At 45.6% G+C, this 24,462-nt stretch overlaps 1 protein-coding gene across 6 annotated transcripts in view; it reads right to left on the minus strand.

The window, feature by feature from the left end:
• The window catches only part of OCRL (OCRL inositol polyphosphate-5-phosphatase), a 193,176-nt gene that overhangs the window by 157,477 nt on the left and 11,237 nt on the right, over positions 1-24,462 (minus strand). For 4 of the 6 annotated variants that reach the window (XM_029607425.1, XM_029607424.1, XM_029607426.1 and 1 more), the window contains 2 exons: positions 22,922-23,001; positions 13,254-13,292 (listed from right to left, as the gene is read on the minus strand). In XM_029607425.1, the coding sequence (XP_029463285.1) occupies positions 13,254-13,292; positions 22,922-23,001 (119 nt within the window). The other 2 variants (XM_029607427.1, XM_029607429.1) reach the window with 2 other exon arrangements.

The following is a 24,462-nucleotide window of genomic DNA, read 5'->3' on the forward strand; positions in this document are numbered from 1 at the left end:
ATGGAGCAATATAGAGGCATTATGACATTTTCCGTTCTATTAACCATTCCCTTCTTAATAATTCCTAACATTCTATTTGCTTTTTTGACTGCTGCAGCACACTGAGCTGATGATTTTAAAGTATTATCCACTATGATGCCTAGATCTTTTTCCTGGGTGGTAGCTCCTAATATGGAACCTAACATCGTGTAACTACAGCAACGGTTATTTTTCCCTATATGCAACACCTTGCACTTGTCCACATTAAATTTCATCTGCCATTTGGATGCCCAATCTTCAAGTCTTGCAATGTATCACAGTCTGCTTGTGATTTAACTACTCTGAATAATTTTGTATCATCTGCAAATTTGATAACATCACTCGTCGTATTCCTTTCCAGATCATTTATATATATATTGAAAAGCACCGGTCCAAGTACAGATCCCTGAGGCATCCACTGTTTACCCTTTTCCACTGAGAAAATTGACCATTTAATCCTACTCTCTGTTTTCTGTCTTTTAACCAGCTTGTAATCCACGAAAGGACATCGCCTCCTATCCCATGACTTTTTAGTTTTCATAGAAGCCTCTCATGAGGGACTTTGTCAAACGCCTTCTGAAAATCCAAATACACTACATCTACCGGTTCACCTTTATCCACATGTTTATTAACCCCTTCAAAAACATGAAGCAGATTTGTTAGGCAAGACTTCCCTTGGGTAAATCCATGTTGATTATGTTCCATTAAATCATGTCTTTCTATATGCTTTACAATTTTGTTCTTGAGAATAGTTTCCACTATTTTTCCCGGCACTGAAGTCAGGCTCACTGGTCTATAGTTACCCGGATCGCCCCTGGAGCCTTTTTTAAATATTGGGGTTACATTGGCCACCCTCCAGTCTTCAGGTACATTGGATGATTTTAATGATAGGTTACAAATTTTAACTAATAGATCAGAAATTTCATTTTTGAGTTCCTTCAGAACCCTAGGATGCATAACATCCGGTCCAGGTGATTTGCTACTCTTTAGTTTGTCAATCTGGCCTACTACATTTTCCAGGTTCACAGTGATTTCGTTCAGTTCGTCTGACTCATCACCCCTGAAAACCATCTCCGGAACTGGTATCTCCCCAACATCCTCATTTGTAAATACGGAGGCAAAGAATTCATTTAGTCTTTCTGCAATGGCCTTATCTTCCCTAAGAGCCCCTTTAACCCCTCTGTCATCTAATGGTCCAACCAACTCCCTCACAGGTTTCTTGCTTTGGATATATTTAAAAAAAGTTTTTATTAAGAGTTTTTGCCTCTATGGCCAATTTCATTTCAAATTCTCTCTTCGCCTGTCTTATCAATGTTTTACACTTAGCTTGACAATGCTTATGTTTTATCCTATTTTCTTCAGATGGATCCCTTCTTCCAGCTTTTGAAGGATTTTTTTTGGCTAAAATAGCCTCTTTCACCTCACCTTTTAACCATGACGGTAATCGGTTTTCCTTCCTTCCACCTTTCTTAATGCGCGGAATACATATGGACTGCGCCTCTAGGATTGTATTTTTAAACAATGTCCATGCCTGTTGAACATTTTTAACCTTTGCAGCTGCACCTTTCAGTTTTTTTCTATTTTTCTCATTTTATCAAAGTTTCCCTTTTTAAAATTTAGTGTTAGAGCTGCAGATTTACTTATTGTCCCCCTTCCAGTTATTAGTTTAAATTTGATCATGTTATGATCACTGTTGCCAAGTGGCCCCACCACCGTTACTTCTCTCACCAAATCTTGCGTTCCACTAAGAATTAAATCTAAAATAGCTCCCTCTCTTGTTGGTTCCTGAACCAATTGCTCCATGAAGCAATCATTTATTACATCCAGGAACTTTATGTCTCTAGCAAGTCCTGATGTTACATTTACCCAGTCAATATTGGGGTAATTGAAATCTCCCATTATTATTGCACTGCCAAATTGGTTTGCTTCCCTGATTTCTCTTAGCATTTCATCATCTGTCTGACCATTTTGTCCAGGTGGACGGCAGTATACTCCTATCACTATACTCTTACCCAACACACATGGGATTTCTACCCATATAGATTCTACTGAGCATTTAGTCTCTTGTATGATCTTTATCCTGTTGGACTCTATACCCTCCCTGACAAAGTGCCACACCCCCACCAAATTGATCCTCCCTATCATTGCGATATAATTTGTACCCTGATATAGCACTGTCCCATTGGTTATCCTCCTTCCACCAAGTCTCTGTGATGCCAATTATGTCAATCTCATCATTTGCTGCTATACACTCTAACTCTCCCATCTTACTACTTAGACTTCTGGCATTGGCATACAGACATTTCAAAGTGTGTTTTTTGCTTGTTTTAACAACCTGCTTTTCAGTTGTTTGGGATAATTCGGAAATCATTAGCTTTGGTGATTTTTTACATATAGGTTTATGAACTATGTTTGCATTTAATGGAACCTCTCTGTTGGGATGCCCTAACTCTCCTGTTTCATTAGTATCCTTCAAGGATACATTTCTCCGAACCATGCACTGCTGAGTGACTGTCAGCTTTCCCCCTTGTTCTAGTTTAAAAGCTGCTCTATCTCCTTTTTGAAAGTTAGTGCCAGCAGCTTGGTTCCACTCTGGTTAAGGTAGAGCCCATCCTTTTGGAAAAAAGTCTCCCCTTTCCCCAAAAGTTTCCCCAGTTCCTTAAAAAACTGAATCCCTCTTCCCTGCACCATCGTCTCATCCACGCATTGAAACTCTGGAGCTCTGCCTGCCTCTGGGGACCTGCACATGGAACAGGAAGCATTTCAGAGAATGCCACCCTGGAGGTTCTGGATTTCAGCTTCCTACATAAAATCCTTCCTACCTAAAATCCTAAATTTGGCTTCCAGAACCTCTCTCCCACATTTTCCTATGTCGTTGGTGCCCATATGTACCACGACAACCGGCTCCTCCCCAGCACTGTCGAGCAGAAACTTGTCTCGGAGCTGGCCCCAGGGTCTGAGCCCCCGAAATCTTCAATTCCCCTTGAAGCGGGAAGGAGAAGATGGGAAAGTCTTGCCTTTCAGCCTGTCCTCAGGTAACTTATGAACCTTAGTCTCCCCCAGAGTTTTGTCCTTTCCTCAAGATCCTTGCCGAAGAGTAACTTTCCCTTAAAAGGCAAAGATCTCAACTACGCCTTGAAAGAAACATCAGCCAACCAATTTCTCAACCAGACGAGGCGACTGGCCAACACCACCGACATCATAGTCTGAGAAGAGATCCTGAGGAGTTCATATAAGGCATCAGCACCGCACGCTACAACGGCCTCCAGGCGTTCCGCCTGGAGGGCCTCAGCCTCTAATAAATGCTTGTCGCCTTGCAGCTGCTGAACCCTGTGAAGACCAGCTCGCAGCATGAAACTGCCACACATGGCGGCCCGAGCACCAAGCGCAGAAATCTCAGAGATCTTCTTGAGGTGCATCTCCAGTTTTCTATCCTGAAGATCCTTTAAAGCCGATGTTCCAGTGACCGTAATTGTGGTCTTCTTGGTGACCGTAGAAACCTCGGCATCCACCTTGGGAACCTTGAGCAGGCTGAGTGCCTCCTAGGGCAATGGATACAATGTGTTCATCGTCCTGCTGACCTTCAAACTGGTATCCAGAGTATCCCACTCCCGGAATGGAAGAGCACTGACCGAACTATGGAATAGAAAGAACTTTGTGGGACCCCGGAAACCAACCATGACCAGGTCCACCACCCCCAGACTGGAATCCTGTGGCGGGACCTCAATGTCCAACTCCTCCAACACCGCTGGAATAAGTGGGCTCAGCTCCCCCTTATAGAATAAACGGACCACCTTATGGTCATCACCCTCGGGGGACTTATCCTGTAAGAGGGACAGATCCGGATCCAGCGGACAAACACCAGGCCCAGAGTCCTGGGAATCCGCTCCCTGGGCCCCTTCGGTCTCAGAGGCGGTCGAGGAAGAATCCATGTCCGCCACAGACACCGCAGCTCTCAGCAGCTGCCAGACCCTAGGGGCCTCCGCAGCCATGGAGGTCCTGGGCTTTTTGGCGGGCCACCCTGGGGCCTCCTTGAACGCACCCCAACGCGCAGCCTTGCTGGCCTTGAAGGCCTTATGGAGCAGGAGCACAAATTCAGAAGAAAATGAGGAAGACGAATCCGAATGAACCCTGGGGTCCTCATCGCTGCCAGGAGGGCTCCCAGCCCGCTGATGACCTCCCCCGGAGGCCTGGGGCTCCGGAGACAATTGGGGAGGGAGATCTGAAATCCCCTCCGTGGTCTGTGCTATCGATCAGGAACTGATCCTCTGAGGCCAGCAGCGCTGAACAAAACTTCCTCAAGACATGGAAGAGACTGCCCGTGTCGCCCACGGTGCTCCCAGATAATCCTTCCCTCCCCCCCCCCCCCCGCCGGGGAGGCATCAGGAGCAAAGGCCTGCATGGGAAAGATGAGACCTCGCTTCCCTGCAAGAAGAACAGGCTGTCCCATGCAGCCTCCACAAGTGAAAGCGAAAGCGAAACCGGGATCTCCCCCCACCCCCTGGTCGAGCGGCGTACGGGAGAGAGGTCAAAGGAGACAGGGAAGAAAAGAAAATAAAAGCTACCAGAAGACGGGGCCAAAGAAAGGCAAAAACACACTGCCCCCGAAGAAAGAAACAAATCTCTCTGTTGTTCCTTTTTTTTTTGCTGGCAACTTTAACAAATGTCAACAGACAAAGGAGAAAGGGGCACTTTCCTTAAAAGAACAACAGCAACAGCAGCAGGGCGAGTGATCCGGTACCTCCGGGTATCAGCCCTGTCTGGCCAGGAGCAACACAGGGTTCCAGACTCCCTGCTCTAAAGCCTCACACACCAGATGGGATGAGCCCACCAGGGTCTAACAAACTTCTGAGAGGCGCAGACAGAAGCCTATGTGCCCTTTCTGATTTTTTTTTCCCTAGACAGCCTGCAGGCTTTGCACCTCCACCATCTGCTGGAGTCAGAAAAATACTGAGGACTGCATGTAGCACCTCATCTTAAGTGTCAGTAAACCTTTCTCTGACTCCATCTGCTGGAGGGGAAGCAAACCCCAGGAGTCTGGACTGATCTGGGTACGTACAGGGAATGGGTCATTTACCCAGAATTGAAAGCCATCAAGTGCAATATACACCTTCTATTAAGGCGGGAAAGGGGACTAGGCTTCTTAAGTTCAGACAACTATATTGCCGTAGCATAAAGACAGGGAGGCACCAGCTCTCCAGCCCTGTTTCATATGCCCGCAGTATTTCTAATACAGTAGGATGAATTAACCAATAACAGTCCCAGCCAAAGTCACACTGCAAGGAAAAAAAGGTATCCCAGATCACAAATCTTTTGTTTAGTTCTACTTACAAGTTCTCTTGATGGAGATCAAAAAATTTAATGCGGTGCTCCAACTTTGTGGAAAGACAAGCAAGATCGAAGAACTTTTTTGAATGGGGCTATGTATGGTGAGGGTCTTTGTTCTATTTTGGAGTTAAATGCCATAGTCAGTGCCTACCTCCAGAAACAAAAATCCTTGTACACTCTCTACAGTAGTGAGGAAAAGGGATAACGTATAATACTGGCTATATGTTTTGGGTATGTGACTAGCCAGCCCCTCTTAACTCAGAAAAATAATTAAATTAATTAGATTTGTTTATCTGAAACTCTAAAATAACTGTGAACTAAATTAGCAGAATCCAGCATGCCCTTTAGATACAAATCTGACTTCTGTACAGAAATAACACACAATTTATTGCCGTTAGACCAAAGGTGACACAAGCACAATAAAGAGCTAAAAGCTATTTCGTGTACCAACCCCTCAAACACTGGTTTATGTTACAGGCTCCCAGCTTTGCTCCATTCATTTGGCTTCATAATCCAACTACAAACTACTCTTCCTAGGCATCAGAAATGTGCTACATGGTATTAACTAACAAATTGCATAAACATACATGTATTGCAAGAATCATAAATAAGAATTATGAGTTAGGAGAACTCCTGACACTGTTGGTTTAAAATTCTATTTTCCCACTGCCTTTCTGTGAGGCCGAAGGAAATCACTTTATCTTCCTATATCTTGTTTTGTTCAATTACAACTGGGTAACAGAGATATGATGGCATAAAAGGACCATGTGGTCTATCTAGTTTGCTCGTTCCTACCCCTATAAGTCCCTCGGAGATAGTGCTAGTCCTTCCTCTCTCCTTTGGAAGCTGTCGCATAGATTAGGCATCAAAACAGAGAGGCAGACTTTCCACCCTAGAAATGGTTATACACATGCTTTTGAAGTGTTGAATTACAAAGCTTATTGAGATTCTGTTTGGTTCAAAGAATACCACAGAAGTCTAAAGAATTATTAGCACTACTACAAGCACTAAGACAACATGGGGGCCCACTAAAATTGACAGGCGTGCCTGCAGCTGATACAGTTCTTGTACCACGGTTCACAACTTCCATTACCTAAGTGGCCAACCCCATGGTTTGCACATACACAGAACTATCATCTCCATTTCATAAATTCATATACTTTCTACCAGCATGAATTTCACTAAAAGAGAAAGAGACATGAAGAACCTTTGAATGAGACAGGACAGTGCCCTCCTACTGTCCCTCTTCTACACACCACATAAGAAATAAAAAATCTAGAGGACTAAGAAATGACTGATATTTTTTAGTCTCTTGAATACTGAATGACTAATTTGCTAACCGATGAGTGCTAATCACATACCACAACAAAACTAAAATCTATTTTCCAAAGACTAAGATTTGAGTTAATTATTCCAGAACTGGAAAAGTGACTTCCTTTTTTATGACTAGACAGAACAAACAGAATTCTTCAGCATTTGGGGTGTGACTAGACACAAAACTTCTGTGACAAAAAGTTACAGGACTTCAGACAGGAAAGGTGCATGTGCTCAGAAGAGATTTGTATGAGGCCAGAATCCTGAGAATATACTTATTCTGTGATTGAAGGTGAACTTTACCAAACTGCACTCGCTAAGTTCAAATATTTCCAATTTAACACGACTCTAGAATTAACTATTTGTATTATTTTTGGCATGGATTCTAGTACAGTCCTTTTGTGCTCTCATATCCATATGAACACTATACAGTTTCCCTTACCAATGCTTCTTATACAAGGGAAGGCAGACCTCTTGAGTATCATGAGTAGGCCCAATGCAAAACTGTGGGAAAGAAGGTCAAAAAGTGTGGAATTTGGATAAGAAAACGGAAGATATTTAATACGCTAAAATAAATTAGCTCTGCCTATAGGAAGAGGGAATAATCACAGCGTGAACACTGGCAACCTAAAATGGCTTGACACTGTGAGACAATTCAAGGGACCTCACTGTGAGAGATCGTCCCACGCAAACTCAATGTGATAATCAGAGTTGTGGTTAGGCTCCTGCTGGTGCTCTCTCTCATCTCTTTGACAGGTTGGAAACGGCGAAGATGCTATCAACCCTCAAAGGATTCCTTAACGTTTGTATAAGAGTTCTGGGGGAAATCTAAGTCTATCAAAAAGGAAAAAAGCACGTGATCAAACTCAAATCATTGAAACCAACCGTTTTACAATTTTAAATGTTTCTAGTACTCCACTCAAAAGTTCAAATCCTGCTCTCTTCTGGCCTCTGTATGTCAACTTGGGCAGCTCACGTTATTTCGCTTTGCCTCAAATTATCTGACTGGAACTGGGCAACAGTAACAATCCTCCATCCTTCTACCCTCTTGTGACTGTCACACAAAACAAGCAGCAATATTGACAGTCAAACTTTTCACCATTAGATTTGGTTGGATGCAGACCTCTGAATTATTAAGCTTTAAAAAAGCACATGGGGATGTTGTTCATATGAAACAAATTATAACTTCTCATTATCTTCAAGAAAAAAAGTGCTTGGCATATCTAGGACTTAAGTAAAGGAAAATTGGTTCTTATTTGCTAAATTCTGTTCCTGAAGTCCCACAAATCAGTCCAGACAAATGGGGTTTTGCATCCCTACCAGCAGATGGAGGCAGAGAACTAAAAACTTTGAGGCACTGCTACAAAACAGACAGTGCCACCTGCAGTCCCTCAGTACTGACCTGTACCAAAGGTTGGAACCCCTAAACAGAAAAACCACAAATCAACCCAAGGGGGCTACCCACAACCTGCAAACTTCTTTAGGTTCTGTATATGTATATATATATACACATACATACATACATACACACACATTCTGGCTTTTCTTCCCAGTAAGCATGCCAAAACACGGACTTGACATAACGGTCTTGAGAACATTAAGGGGCTGGGTCTCTGGACTGATCTGTGGTAATACAAGAATAAAAATTAGCAGGTAAGAACCAATTTTCCTTTCCTGTTCATATGCCAGATCAGTCCAGACAAGTGGGATGTACCAAAGCACCCCTACACTGAGTGGGCCCTCGAAAGGCCTCCTTCTCAACACACTTTTGCCAAAGGTCAGCTCTCCTGGAGCCTGAACATCTAAACAGTAATGGCAAGATAAAGTGTGAAGAGAAGACCATGTCACCGCTCTACAAATCTCCTGTGTCAAGATTAATTGATACTCAGCTCACAACGCTGCCTGCGCTCTAGTAGAGTGCACACGCAATTACTCTGGAATTCTTCTCCCTTACAAAAGGTAGGCCTTTTGTAAGGGAGAAGAATAGCTTCCTTCAGCCAACGCACTATCGTACCCTTGGAGGACTTGCATCCATTTCTGGCACCTCCAAACAATACAAATAAATAATCCAACAGCGGAAGACTGTTTGTGACTTTTGCCTCCAGCGACTGAGCAGACAAATTCATGAAGGCAGGAGCTCCACAGTCTGATTCAGATGAAACAAAGATTCCACCTTAGACAAGAATGAAGGTATTGCGCGCAAAGACACCCCTTGTCCAAAATCTTCAAAAATGGTTCCCTACAGGACAACACATGCAGCCCCGAGATCCCTTTGAACAAATTGCCACCAAAAATACCACCTACAGCATGAGGTCCTTTAATGACTTCTTCCTCAACAGCTCAAAATGAAGGTCCACAAAGCACCCACAAGACCAAGTTTAAACTCCATGCTGGACCCAATCTATGCACCGGGGGCCGCAGATGCTCGACCCCCTTCAAAAACCTCACAACATCTGGATGTGAGGCCAACGATCTTTTCCCTGGAGTATACCTCAGACACCCCAAGGCTGCCACCTGAATCCACAAAGAACTATAAACCCCTTGAAAATCACGGGCTCAGAGTATCCTTTTTGTCGCAAGCGCTTCCTCTCAAAAGTAAAGTCGTGAGACAAAAGTGATCCGCCTGATCTGAGAAAATAGGATCTTGTCTTAACAGCCTCTGCAGACGAGACAATCTCAGGGACCCATCAACTGCACACTGAACCAGATCCGCGAACCATGGATGACGCAGCTTCTCCGGCACCCCCAGTACCACCTGAGCCGGATGCCTCTAGATACGCCTAGACCTATTAATGGTCATGGAGGGAACACATATAGCAGGATCCTTGTCGGCCATGGAAGAACAAGAGTATCTATGCCATCGGCTGCAACCCATCATCTGTGGCTGAAGAAACTTGCTGCCTTGGTGTTGTTCCTTGACACCATCAGATCTAGATGGGGATTGGCTCAACAAAACTGGATACAGTCGAAGGCCTCCTTTGACAGCTCCTATTCTCACGGGTCCAACTGTTGCCTGTTGAGATAGTCCGCTTGCACACTGTCTACTCTCGCAACATGTGAAGCATCTATCCCCTGCAAATGTCACTCTGCCCAGGCAAAAAGGTTCTGGGCTCCTTGGGCAACTGCTCAACTCTTTGTTCCCCCTTGCTGATTGATATAAGCCACCGTTGTTGCATTGTCCAAAAACACTCTGACATTTGACCTTGGACTTCTGGAAGGAATTCCACCAACATTCTGCACACTGCTTCACCCCCAAGTAGCATCTGGGTAGGGTTCAGGTAACTTTGCCAAATTCACCACCCAGCTCAAGGACCACAACATATCCATCACTGTGTGCACAGATTGCCACCATACCTCGTCCGATTTCCCTCGGATAAGCCAGTCATCTGGATAAGTATGAACTAGGATCCCCTTTCTGCAGAGAGCTGCTGCCACCACCACCATCACCTTTGTGAAACTGCGAAGTGCAGTCAAATCGAAAGAGAGGGCCTTAAACTGGTAAAGTTACCACAGAACCATAACATGAAGAAACTTTGATGTTCTTCCTGAATGGGTATATGCAGATAGGCTTCCATAAAGTCCAGTGAGGCACGAAAACTCCACTTGACAAAACTTCCACTATCATCATCTGCAACGTTTCCATATGGAAAAACAGGGAACTTGTGGTATCACATTTCACCTTTTGCAGATCGAGGATGGGACAAAAGCCTCCTTCCATTTTTTGGACCAACACTAAATCAAGTACCTCTCATGATTGCTCTCCCTGGCGACTACTGGTACTATTATGCCAGCAACTGAAGGTGACACAACGTATCCCAAATCGCCACTTTCTTGACTCAGACACTGCGATGAGACACCATGAAAGCTTCCGTGATGGGGCAAAAAAAATTCTAAAGCATAGCCATCTCTTATTACATCTAGGACCCATTGGTCTGAGGTAATGCTGGTCCACTGTTCATAAAACTGTGCTAGATGGCCTTCCACCACCATCTCGAGAGAATGGACCAGCCTGGCTCACTAGTCCCCTGGTTGAAGCCCTCTCAGGGAAGTCTACAGGCGCTTCGAAAGGACTGCTGCCTACCGGAACCCTGGTTCTGCCCCAAAGATACTGCAGAACTCTTATTGGGATAAAAACCGCTGCACCTTCCGAAACCTACAGTGAGGCGGAAAAGACTTTCTGAATGTCATCTTATCCTCCGGAAGCTTATTCCCTTTAGACTCCCCCAAAACCTTCATCAATTGTTCAAGTCCCCCAACCCCCCCCGAACAACAATTTTCCTTCTTTTAAAGGGAAGATTACAGAGCTGAGACTTGATCCACATATCAGCTGACCAATCCTGAAACCACAGCAGATGTCGCACCGAGATCGCCGCGACCATATTCCTGGCCAAAGTCCAGCTCAAGTCATAAAGCATGTCAGCCTCATATGTAATCCTGGCCTCTACCCAAGATGCTTGGCTATTAACACCAGCGTCTGCTGAAGACACTCCTGAGACTTCTGGACCCAGCATAAACAGGCCTCTGCATCAGACCTCCACAGATCACTGCTCACAGGCTCAGCGCCGAGACTCCAAACATCCTTTCCTGATGAATCTCTAGCTTACAGTCCTGTATGTCCTTTAACGCTGCCAAACCTGCAACCAGAATGGTTAACTTGTTAGTGGCCACTGAGACTGAAGCATGCACCTTCAGGAATACCAGCAGCTGCAGGATATCCTCCATAAGGGTTTACAATTTTTCTTTGGCTCTAACCACCTTGGGGCTCGCCTCCAGGAAGTCCCATTCCTGGTTCACCAGCTTCTTGATCCTTTTAGGGAGAGGAAAGGCTTTCGGTGGGCCCCAGAGTCCAACCAACACTGGATCCACCCCTTCATTGTCAGACTCCTCCCTGGACCACCTTAATATCCAGTTCCTTCCGAACATGGGAAATAAGGGGCCTCAACTCCTCCTTATGGAACAGATGAAACACCCACGGGCCATCTCCTTCCATTATTGGGACCTCTTCCGGATCAGCCTAATCGACATCCACCATGAGATCTGCTGGGTCATCCTGATCCACCCCCGAATCATCTGAGCCACAAGGCCCCTTCAAGATGGTCCAGGACCAGCCAGCGAAGGAGGTCCCCTAACCAAGAGCCCCTTGGCTTCTTTGCAGAACGAGACAGCTGACAGAAATGCCCTTTTATAGCCAGTATTTTTCCTGGTTAAAAAGGCCTTATGCATAAGCAAGATAAATTCTGAAGAAAACACTACGTCATCCTCTCCCCTGTCTAGCCAAGAGCTTGCATCTCTTCCTACACCCCCCCCCCCCCCCGACAGGATTGAGGAGACAATGAGGGACGGGAGTCCTTGAGCTCCCGGGAATCCGTTACCTTCCAAGTTGTGACAGGCTTTTAGGCTCCCAGTATTGATCCTGACAGGGCCTTGGGAACCTGTGGCTCTCCTACCAGTCTCATTCCCCTCCCCTTCAGAAACAAATCGTGGCATAGTGCCGCTGCATTCTCTAAGCCAGGCTGTCGGCCTGACAAGCTTTCCTGCACTGGGAAATCAGTCAGTGCCATCTTATCTCCACGCGGCCAGGCCTGCTGCAGAGCAACAGAAGCCACGTAATCACGGCGCACAGAAAAGGAGGCAAACATTGCCCGACATAAGCTCTGGCTCCCCAATCACCCGAAGTTTTCCCACACTGGGAAATCGCTGTCGGAGCCATCTTGTCTCTATGCAGCTGAACCTGCTGCAGAGGCAAGAAGCTGCGTGATCGAGGCGCACGGGAGGGGAGAGGAGGGGAGGGGAACACGGCCCAATTCAGCCTCCAGCTTCCCAAGCAGCACAAAACCGCGAACAGAGGAGCTACACTGCTCCGTCCCCAGTCCAGGTCTGCCCCGATGATCAAACCAGAAACAGCCTGAGCAGTTGCTGCTGAAAGAAAAATGTAACACTTTAAAGAAAAAAAAAGAAACAGCAGGCACAGCAAAGGGAGAAATTCAAGCAAAAAACCCGAATACCGGTACTTCCCTGATGCTGGCAACACCTCCAGGAAGGAGCCTTCAGTGATTAAGGGGGAACCAGGACCCCTGGCTGTCAGAGACCCCTGGATCTGCTCGGGCTAAAGCTGATCAAGGAATACCAACCACCCACTCACCCAGCTCAACCTGAGGGATGGCCCATGAAGGAACCTAACACCTCCGGGAGCGTCTTCTAACTGAGGGACTGCAGGTGGCACTCTCAGTTACGTAACAGTGCCTCAAAGGTTTTAGTTCTCTGCCTCCATCTGCTGGTAGAGATGCAAAACCCCACTTGTCTGTACTGATCTGGGGTACGAACAAGAACTATGTTTAAAGCAAGAACTACAACCTTGAAATTAATAGGAAAAAAGTCTCCTAAATATCAGAATCTATGTCACCTGGGAAAGAGGCACCGTAATAGATTTCTAACATTTGCCATAAGAAATTTTGGACTTTCTGCCGAACGCAAATATGGGATTAAAAATATCTCTCATTTAGTTACAGTACGTGTGTGTATATGTGGAGGAGCAAGGAACAGCAGATGAGGAAAGTGACAGAGATGAGAACCTTGCTAAGCAGCAGACTCACTGTTTGTAGGGATATCAATAAGGAGTGTCTCGTCAGCCTCTGTAACAAGAGAGAGAAAAGGTAAATGAGCAGCTGTGATAATGTAAAATTTTAGTTGTTAATTTCCTTTCCTTACACAGGTGTCGGAATGGGGTTGACCACTAGGGCCATGGCCCCACCAAAAGCTGGTCTATTCTGCAGATTCACTGCAGGAGATCTGAAGCTGAGTCAGGAGAGGAGCTGCAAGGAGATCTATGATGCATTGGCTGCATCTTTCACTGCTGCAACTCTGGGCTCGACTGATGCTTTGAACCGCATGGGGCTCCATATAGTTGAAAGGTTCAAAGAAGAGGAGGCAGGCAGCAGAGGAGGAGGAGGAAGAGGATGTGGCCAAGGCACCATTATGCTTCTCCTGTCGCTAATCAGCAGGGATGGGAAATCCTGGGGTGGGGGAGTGGAAGGAGGCAAAGAGAAAGAGGGACGGGTGGGGAGGAGGTAGGGCAGACAGCAAGGTACGGCAGAAGAAGAGAGAAAGGGATGGGTTGGGAGAGTCTATAGAATGGCTGAGACAGCCAGAGACGTTGCTACTGGGTCAGTTCTTGGCCACTTTACCACTGGCTCCCTACAAATCCCTGGACCTCTTGGTCCAATGGTAAGGTAAGGACCCTCTCTATGTTCTGGACCTTCATAACACAATACGCCTGATGCGTCACTAGGATGAAATCTGACATAAAACCTCGAGCATTTGGAAAAGTTTCCATTGACTGCTCCTGTATCCCAAAGCCCAGCTGGAGGGGCCTTGTAACCTGTTTTCCCATAAGATGAGGAAATAGGAGAGAAGGAACTGGGCTTGTGCCTTTTAGGGGCTGTTCTGTTTCTGCTTCTGCCCCTGCTGGGGCCTCCCACTTGATCCATTCCTTCAGTAAGGGGGAGGCTCCTCAGCTACCCAGTAAAGCTGGCTCCTGATCACAGTCGCAGTTAAGCAAAAAGGTTACTGATGATGCTGAGGTACTTGCTTGGTGTCGCAGGCAACATGCTTGTAGCCCCTCATCATTGCACTTTTTATTTTTTACAACGCAATGTGCACTACCACACCCTTTGTGCTGTGGGGGGCTTACTTTGCCAGTAGCACCACTGTATGCATTAGTTCTGCAATAAAGCATTACCCTTTCCTACAGCGCACCCGAAGTTACTCACCACCACCAAGGGCCAATGGGGAGGATTATTTCATTTCAGTGTTTGGCTCTCCTACTTAGTGCTCCTCTACAAAACGATGAGGCTCCTCCCACTTGCTGAGAGGTTTGTTTTTTTTTGTTTGTTTTTTTTTAACAAACTTCAAATAACCGGGGTCAGGATACAGAAAGGAGAGCAGAAGACAGAGAAGGAATCTCAAGCCCCGCTCCGCCCCCCCCCTCCAAAGATGCCTGCAAGGTTCTTTAGGTGCAAAACCTCTGAGGAACCCACACCACCACTACCTCCAAGAGTGATCAACCAAGCCCCTAGGGGCACTGGGATCCATTCTAAGGGTGCATCAACCAGGGATACCCTAGGAGGTCAGGTCAATTGGAGAAATCAGCACCTCAGAACTATTGTCTTAGCAGCTTCGGTTTCTCAACCAGGTCAACACCTAATCTTCATTGTTCGTAGTAAGAGCTGTAGTGTCCGCAACTGGTGAAGACAGAGACTACTGGCAACTGCCTGGGCCACAGATCGGCTGTTGGTCCCGCCTTGACAATTGATGTATGCCACTGCCATTGCGTTGCCCGATAACACCCTCACTGGCCTTCCCCTGACCAGGGGTAAGAAAGCCTGGAGAGCCAGCCATACTGCTCTGGTTTCCAACCGGTTGATTGACAATGAGTCCTCCTCCGGAGACGTTTGTCCCTGCACCGATCTCTCCTGACAGACTGCTCCCCAACCGGAGAGGCTGGCATCTGTGGCAACAATCGTCCACGATGAGATATCCAGATCTACTCTCCTCTGTAACTTGTATGGCTGAAGCCACTACTGTAGACTGATCCTCGCCGACTCCGTGAGGGGAAGAGGCAGTTGAAAAAGCTCGGACATTGGATCCCACCGGGACAGTAGAACAGAGTAGAGGTCTCATATGAGCTAACGCTCATGGAACCAACTCCAAGGTGGAACCCATAGACCTGAGCACTTGCAAATAGTCCCAAACTCCGAGCAACGTCTTCTCCAACAGCAACCGACCCTAAGCCTACAACTTGGCAAACCTCTCCTCAGTGAGGAGGAAGACCTTTCCTATGCTTCTGTCGAACAGCACTCCCAGGAACTCCAACTGCTGTAAAGGAATCAAATGACTTTTGGCCAGGTTAACTATCCAACCTAATGCCCTCAGGCACTGAAGGACTCAATCCACCGCCGCTTGACACAAGGTATCCAACTTCGCTCGAATCAGCCAGTCGTCCAAGTATGGGTGGACCAGGACCCCTTCCTTGTGGAGAATTGCCCCTACCACGACCGTGACCTTGGTAAAGGTCCTGGGAGACATCACCAATCCGAAGGGTAGGGCGCAAAATTGATTATGCTCTCCCAGAATCATGAACCTCCGATATTTCTGGTGATCGCGCCGTATCCTTACGTGCAGATATGCTTGCGTCAGGTCCAAAGAGGCGCGATATTCTCCCCTGTGCACCAATGTAATGACGGATCGCAGAGTCTCCATATGGATGTGGGGGATTCTGAGACTTGTTTACCTTCTTTAAATCTAGAATGGGACGGAAAGTACCTTCCTTTTTTGGTACCCCGAAATAGATGGAGTATTGACCCTGCCCTCGCTCCTCCGGAGGCACCAGCACAATGGCTCCCAGCTCTCTGAGTCGGAGGACAGTGTCCCGTACCACCACCCTCTTCTGCTCTTAAGAGCACGGGGAAACCAAAAAGTGATCTCTCAGAGACTGAGCAAATTCTAAAGCGTAGCTTTCTTCTACTACACTTAAGACCCACTGGTCTGACATGATTTTGGCCCACTCTTCGTAGAAAAGAGCCAACCGGCCCCCTATGGCAGGCACTGAGGAGTGAGCCGGCCTTGCCTTATTGTGGGGATTTAACTCCATCCTGCCCCTGGGAAGAGCCATCTCGCCACGACTGCTGCCTGCTGGGCACCTTAATGTGAAGAGGACCCTGAAGATCTGGAGGACCTGAATCTCCGATTTCCTCAAAAGCGAGAAGGAAAGGCATTCCTAGCCTTCGGCTTGTCCTCTGGTAGTTTGTGCACCTTATTCTCCCTGAGGGAATCATCTCTTCTAAGTCCTTTCCAAAGAGCAATGTTCCTTTAAAGGGCAGAGAGCCAAGCTGCGTCTTAGAGGAAATATCTGCCGCCCAGTTCCTCAACCAGAGGAGTCGGCGAGCTGATACTGCTGCCACCATGGCCTGCGAAGAAGTACAGAGAAGGTCATAGAACAAATCCACACTATAGGCCACTACAGCTTCCAGCCGCTCGGCCTGAACGGTCTCCGCAGGAGATAAGGCTCTGTCCATTTGTAAGTGCTGAACCCAGCGCAGACCTGCTCGCAACATAAAACTGCTACAAATAGCAGCTCGGGCTCCAAGCAACGATGCTTCAAATATCTTTTTGAGGTGACCTTCCAGCTTCCTATCTCGAAGATCCTTGAGCGCTGCGGTGCTGGTGACCGGAATGGTTGTCTGCTTGATGACCGCCAAGACCGAAGCATCTACTTTAGGTAACCTCAGGAGATCCAGCGCTTCCTCTGGTAACGGATACAACTTGTCCATGGCTCGCGTGACCTTCAATCATGTGGTCAGGGGTATCCCATTCCCAGAAAAGCAAGGCAGTAATAGACTGATGGCATGGGAAAGAGCTGGAGGGACCTCGGAGCCCCACATAACCAGGTCTACTGCTCCCAACTCCGAGCTCTCCGGAGGAGTGTCAATACCCAGCTCCTCCAAGACTGCGGGTATGAGCGAGCTCAGCTCCTCCCTGCAGAACAGCCGGACCACCTTGGGATTATCTCCTTCAACAGTAGGTGCCTGTGAGGAATCGTGGTCTGGGCTCTAAGGATCCAGTCCAGGATCATCAGCCCCCTGAGGGTCCTGTTCCTACGGATCATCCTACCGCGAGCCCTCTGAAGAGGTGTCTGCCACAGGTGGGAGCAGAGAAGACCTCAGCCGCCGTTTGGCCTTTGGGTTCCTGTGCTTGGCTGGAGCCCCTGCATGCTTAGCAGCCTTGCCCCAATGCCACTTGGCTGGCCTACCTGCTTTGAAAACCTTCTGCAGCAGCCTCACAAAATCCAAAGCGAAAGAGGAGGAGGAGGAGTCAGAAACCTCTCCAGGATCCCCTTCGCCTGGCTCAGCAGTTTCCTGGGCAGAACAGCCCTTGCCAAAGGCCCCAGCCTGTGGCAATAATGGAGGCGAGAAATCCCCCTCCCCCCTGCGGCATATCTGAATGTCGACAAAATGGCCTCCGTTCCTGCGCCCGCATCGCTGAGAGCCTACCATGCTTGCGAGGCTTCCTCATTTTCTCCCCTGAAACAGTACCCAATGAGGGTTCCCCCCCTGGGGAAGCAACAAGAGTACAAACCATTGCGCGACAGCCGCAAGTGTCCCCGCAGGCCCTGCACGTTGTCCCACGTGGCATAACAATGGGCAGGACGACGATCACTGTACTTGGGGAAGCAGAAAACGTACGCTGGGGGAGGGGGGAAGTTGGAGAGCCACCACAGAGTGGGAGAAGCTCGAGCCATGCCTATGAACATGCTGGCAGTGCCACAAATTTAAAAAAAAAAAAGTGGTTTTAACTTGGAGGAAATAAAACAAAAAAAAAACTTCCCTGAGATGGCAGCAGGCTCAAGTGGATCCCAACAGGGTGAGTGAACTGGGACCCCTGATGTCAACCCTGAATGGCGGTTAGGCTCTAGGAACTGAAGTAGAATCCCTGACCAAGAGCTCTCCTGCCTCACATACCAGGGGGGATGGTCCCACCAGGACCTAGCTACCCCCTGGGAGGCTGTCTGAAGAAATCTTCGTAGCCGTTAGTTTTTTTTCATTTTTTATTTTTTTGAAGTCTCAGATTGCAGGATTTTGCACCTCCACCATCTGCTGGAGACAGAGAAATACTGACGGATTGCAGGTGGCACCTCGTTTTAATTGGCAGAGTCAGTCTAAACTTCTCTGGCTCCATTTGCTGGACAAGAGTCAAAACCCAGGAGTCTGGACTGATCCGGGTACGTACAGGGAAACATGGTTTATGAACATTGTTGTGTGCAAAACACGATGCGTGTGTATTAAGTCACGAGTTGTGAGACAAAATATGTTTTCTGTGCATAAAACCCAAATACAAGACGCCCCACACTACAAACCTCAGGTTCAGCCCCATAGACTAACACTAACTCCAGAAACTACTCCAACTTTGACCTGAGTTAAATTTCCATTGTTAAGAAAACATGAGCTAAGCTTATGGACCTTGCTGCATTGCAAAGTAATAGCTAATGCCTTGATAAAAGCAAGTTTTGCTTACTGTAAACTGTGTTTTCTGTAGATAGCAGGATGAATTAGCTATGTTCCATTGATGAAGTCATTGGGTGGCACTTTGTGGAGTTGTCTCTCAGTCAGTTAAAATTTTGTATAATGAGCATGCACAGGTATTCCCGCACTAACGATAGTTCCAGAACTCTTTCAGTTGATAACAAAACTAGTTGAAGTAGTAGTAGAGGCTGCTGTCCAGGGAGGAGAGTGAGTTTCGCATGGTTAATTCATCCTGCTAAGGAAAACATTATTCATGATACGAAAAACTTTCTTTTTTTCTGTTGAATTAGCCATGCTCCATAGAGAGTTCCCAAGCTGAGGGCTATTATTAAAACAGTTTTGCTTTGTAGCAATCTTTCGATTTTTCTGTGACTAAAGTTTTTTGCAGCCTGGCTTCCCCTGTGGACAGCCAACTAGGAGTATGTGACATGCTTGAGGACGGAGGTTCCCAATGCATCGTCAGCAGAGGTAGTTGTATTAAAGCAATAGTGTGATGTGAAGGTATGTATTGACGACCAGATTGCCACTTTGCATATGTCCTCAATCGAAACATTATTTAAATGTGCTAATGATGAATTGGGGCCAAGATGGCGGCAAGTGCAGTTGCTTAGTAAGACGCTCCTGAATCATTTCTACCTCGAACAAGATGCCGGCGAAGAGAAAAGGCAAAATTCGGGTCTTCCCCTCCGACCCTTCTTTGCCTGAAATCCAGAAGCGAATCACCGAGTATACATCTGCGTTGGTGGTGAAAACGGGAGACGAAGTCCCCGCTGCGTTGTCTGGAGAGGGAGCTTCAGCACCGCTTGGGGAGGTCAACCTCAGTCCCCCGGATTACCGACCTCCACCGGCGCCTGGGCAGCAGGCGGATCTCCAGCAGTCGGCGCCCTCTGATGACATCATCCACTCGCCAGAGGGGGGACGCCGAGATGGAGGAGAGATGCCAATCTCTAGACTCTCCTCGAGTCTGCTGGGAGCAGCAGTTATGCCGGGTTTGGAAGATCCGGAGCCGTTAGTGTCTCCAGTTTACCCGAGTGAGGAGTTGAAGAGACTGTTGGAGATTGCAGCGGTGAGATCTTCAACGCAGCCGAGAGACCAGGGAAGGGGTGAGTTTACCCCCCTAAACCGGCCACGGTGACGTTGGACCTGCTATGGGATTTAATGGCCAGTATCGGTCAGTTTGTTAAAGAAGCTGACGATAGATATAAGAAAGTTGATATAGAAATACAAAACCTGAATCTTAAGACGGAGGAACATTTTAAGAATTTCGGAAATAGGCTGAAAGAAGTGGAGAAGATAACTACACAAGCTCAAATAGTAGATGTTAAAATGATAAAGGACTTGTGTTCCCAGTCCAAAAAACTGGAGGCATTGGAAAACCATAACAGACATTTGAACTTGAGATTCCTGAACTTTCCTCGTGCTTTAGGAGAAGATGTCCAAAGCACATTAAAAAAGTTTTTCCTGGAAAATTTGAAATTTGAGGAATCAAAATTGCCAATCATAAATAAAGCCTATTTTCTGACGAAGATGGAGAGGAAAATCGAAGGAAACCAATTGGGAATGTTTGAGAATCTTACGCAGTTCATTGAAAGCTCTGCGATTGAGATATTGGGCAGGGGTACTTTATTAGTATCTTTTGTTATAGAAAGAGATATTAGTAATGTGATGAAGGCATACTTTCAAAACTCCTCTGAAAATTTCTACGGACAATTGGTTAAGATTTTCCCTGATTTTGCTAGACCTACCCAATTAAGAAGGCAGGAGTTTATTAAATTACGACCTCAGGTAGTAGCCTTAGGCTACACGTTTTTACTAAGATATCCATGTAGATGTCTTATTAAAGGCAAAGGTGACAATTTTGCATTTACTGCTATTGAACAACTCAAGACTTTCTTAAATGCTAGAACGGTGACCATAGTCCCATAACAAGCAATTGTGGTAATCAGTAAAGTAAAAACCTCCAAAAATCGTTAAGCCAGTTTTTTCTTTTTTGGTGATTTCTTGATTTTCTCCCCTTGGATTTAAGGCCCCATCCACGTATAATATTTCCCAAGAGGGCATAAGTGTTTAAGTAGGAAGCATTTGAGATGATTTGATTAATTCTATATATTTCTTTTATGCTCTTTTGTATTATTTTCCTGAAAAGTATGATTTTATGTATACTTTGTGAAAAATGTAATAAACTGCAAATGAAAAAAAAAATGTGCTAATGATGCAGCTGTTGCTTGAACTTTGTGTGCCTTTACGTTGTCTGGCAAATGTAATGATTGCACAGAGTAACACTGTCTAATGCATGCCATTATCCAGTTACAGAGCATCCTCTTAGATACTGGAGTACTCAGTCTATTTGGATCATGGGAAATGAGCCTGTGTCTGTTGTTTGTAGTATACCAGGGCACATTTGCAGTCTAAGCTATGTATGTTCTAGTGGTTCCTCTGGGGGGGGGGGGGGGGTGTCGAAGGTAGCCCCATGGAACTACTGGGGACTTCCCTGGAAAAGTATCTGAAGGCAGAAAAGGCAACTGGAGATAGGCGATGAATGTTCCAGTGGACTAAGTAGAAGTGGCAGATTCTCCGGTCCTTCTGAAGAAGATGAAGACAGAGGAGGTAGTGGCGGTGCACCGGGCATTTCTTTTTCCTTAGGAAGAAGTATTGAATAAGCTGGCAGAAAAGACTGAGGTGGCATTTATGGGAACAGATTAGTGAAAAATCCCCTATTTCTGTAATTTGTTCCACAGCCTGATGTGAGCATTGTCCTGGGGACTCTGGTGGGCTGTCTTCTTCTCAGGCATTAATATCTGGTCCAGATCTAAACTCGGCAACGAGATGGGAATAACCGAGGTAATCAGATTGGGGGGTCTGTAAACGGAAATCTTGTTGCCACATATTGGATGCCAAATAGGTCTTGGAACCGTAGCCGGCAAAGGGAAGATGGGTACACCCAATGAATATGCAGACAGCGGCAGCCTGGAAGGAAGACCGGCAGCTATTAAGGTGTCCTGCGGCAGTTCAGGAAGGACGTCTTATGGGACAAGGTTTAGAACCTTCACTGCTTCCATGTTTGGATTCTTGTTCCACTAGTGATTTCTTAACCTTTTTTGTTGTGGTGCTCTATTTTGATGTTTCGAATGCCAACGATGTGCCATGTTTTGATGTGCTGTGCTTCAGTGGTGCACCAATCTGTGCCATGCACTAGTCCTGCATCAACGCTAAGCTCTTTGTCGATGCGGCATCATGCGTCAATGCGCCATGTGACTTTTTCTTTGGCAGCTGTTTTTTGCTACGAGCTCCAAGGCTGGTGGCAGGGCACGTGGAAGCTTTTTGTATCGAATGTGCTGTGGTAGGCCCAGTATGTTCCATATAGTTTTTTATAGCATGTGGGTCCAGTGGCACTGTGGAGGAAGCACGGTGCTTATCCCCGTTCGTGCTCTGGGTGTTGTCTGATGAAATATTACCTGCCCGTTCTGTTCAGAGAGGACTCCATTAAACAAAAGCACCAGCCTGATAAAGGGATCATAGCTCTCTGAAGCTCGCTAAAGATGTTTTAAATGAAAAACAATTAAGACTAAAGAAACCATTAGAAATAGCTTTGACACTTGACTCATGAAGTGACTAAGATGGAAGATGAGAGTTTGAAAGTGTCTAAGAGAAATATCACAAAAGGAAATGGAAGAAAAACACATCAGGCAGAGTTGAGAACCAACACATTCAGCAGCATCGAGGTTTATATATCCTTCAATTTTTAGAATAAAGGAATTCCTTGTGCCCCAAAACTGAGTATTCAATTGATTTTGCAAGTCAAAACAATTATTTCCTTATCTTTTTTCTTTTTCTAACCAAAGAACTAATTTTGGAAATCAATTACATTTCACAGCATTTCAATTTCAAGAGTATGTACAAAACAAGAACAGAGAAGAAAACTATTCTAAACGGATGGCCTGCAATCTGTCTTTATTATTATTTTTATTTTTTAAAGCTGGTCTTGAATATAGGAGGGGGGGGGCGAGGAGACAGAAATTGCTACAGCAGCAGAGCCTTTGTGAGAGGGAGGGGAGAGGAGGACGTCTGCAGAACTCCTACCATTGACTGGGAGAAGCAATCTGAATAATCCAAGTTTAGGGATAAAAGTAGGCCGTGGTACAATAAAAACATAGCAGGAAGAAGTTGCAGAAAAGCCCTCATACCTTGCACACATTTAAAGTGGCTGTTGATAGGAATGATGTCCTGGTCATTTTTATCCCGCACACACGACTGGACAACAAGCCTAAAAACAAACAGTAAAATGGACGGATAAAGTAGGAGTTAAAAATCTGAAAACGTTTGAGAGCTATGATAACCGGAGCCAGTTATTTCCCTGCATATTGGACATACATACTTGCAGTTTCATAAACAGCACATTGTATGTGAAATTATTAAGGATACCACATGATGGTTTTTAAATGTCTTGCTGCTTGGGTAACATGTTTTAATAAGCGGATTATTAAGTTTTAATAAATGAAATGAAGATATAATTAATGGAAAGGTTGAACAATCATGATTTCCAACAAAGGAATCATTACATTTCTACTGTGCTGTAATTTTTGCATTTTTTTGGTAAATTCTGAGTAACATAACAGAAAAACAAAGGTTGAATAACATCATATTACATTTTTGTACATCTAACCATTGGTAATTTAAAAAATAAACTTTAAAATAAAAGTTTATTTCATACTATTATGAATATATCTGTGCTATATATCCTCATTTTTGCTATACTTGTTCTTTTATTCTATATGTAATGTTTATAATAGTTATTTTTATGTTTTTACTTATTTAAAAAATGTTGTCACTTTCAATGTTATTTTGATTGTTAATTTAGTATGTTTTTATTTTAAACTGTCTTTTAGCCCCTGATCAGCCTAGTTCTTTAGGGTGAAACTCGGTCTGAGTCGGGCATATGTTGATAAATCCTGCGGAATTCCATAGTGAATAAAGGCATCCCTATAACTAAGACGATAGGTCTATTGTTTGTTTTTGTTTACTCACTGTATTAATTTATCTTTGCAGGTAAGCTGATTTAAACACATTACTATTTCCAAAGAATTGCTAAATAACAGCTGACATCAAAACAATATCACTGAGATCTCCTTTTTCATTATCACATTGCATTCTTGAGGAAGTATTAGCATTAAAATGGTTAGAAAGGTGAAATTTAATCTTACCTGATAATTTCCTTTCCTTGAGTCCTGCCAGAAAGTGTATGCTCAGGACATGAGAGCAAAGAAGACTTTGATGGAAGTCTCACACTGGGGACCCTGATGAAATGATAGCGTGGAGAATCTCCATACAAAAGTATTGACTCATTTGAGGTCCAAAGCATGGCAGATGGAGTCCTTCTTTGGGACAACAAAGTATATTGAAAATGTCCCTCATCCCTGTTCTGCTGCTGGGACTGAGATCATAGATTAAACGATTCTGTAACCTTGCCAGTGGAGGAATTTACTGCCTTCCTTTGCCAGAAGAGGGACATGGGGAGGCCACAAAGGTCAAAGGGACCAGGGTTAGAAGACCTAGACCGTGTGGTGTGGGTCCATTTTGTGTAGCCTTGTCAAAGGCGGCTGCCTACGAGCACTTAACGTGATCATCAAACTGCCTCATGCTGCTCCTTTATCCAAAAGTTCTCCAAAGTTGTTACAACTCTTTTGATACAGACCTGGCTGAAAAATGCAGCATGATTTTAAAAAGG

This window comes from Rhinatrema bivittatum, chromosome 6 (assembly GCF_901001135.1).
Source record: "Rhinatrema bivittatum chromosome 6, aRhiBiv1.1, whole genome shotgun sequence".
Lineage (NCBI taxonomy): Eukaryota > Metazoa > Chordata > Amphibia > Gymnophiona > Rhinatrematidae > Rhinatrema > Rhinatrema bivittatum.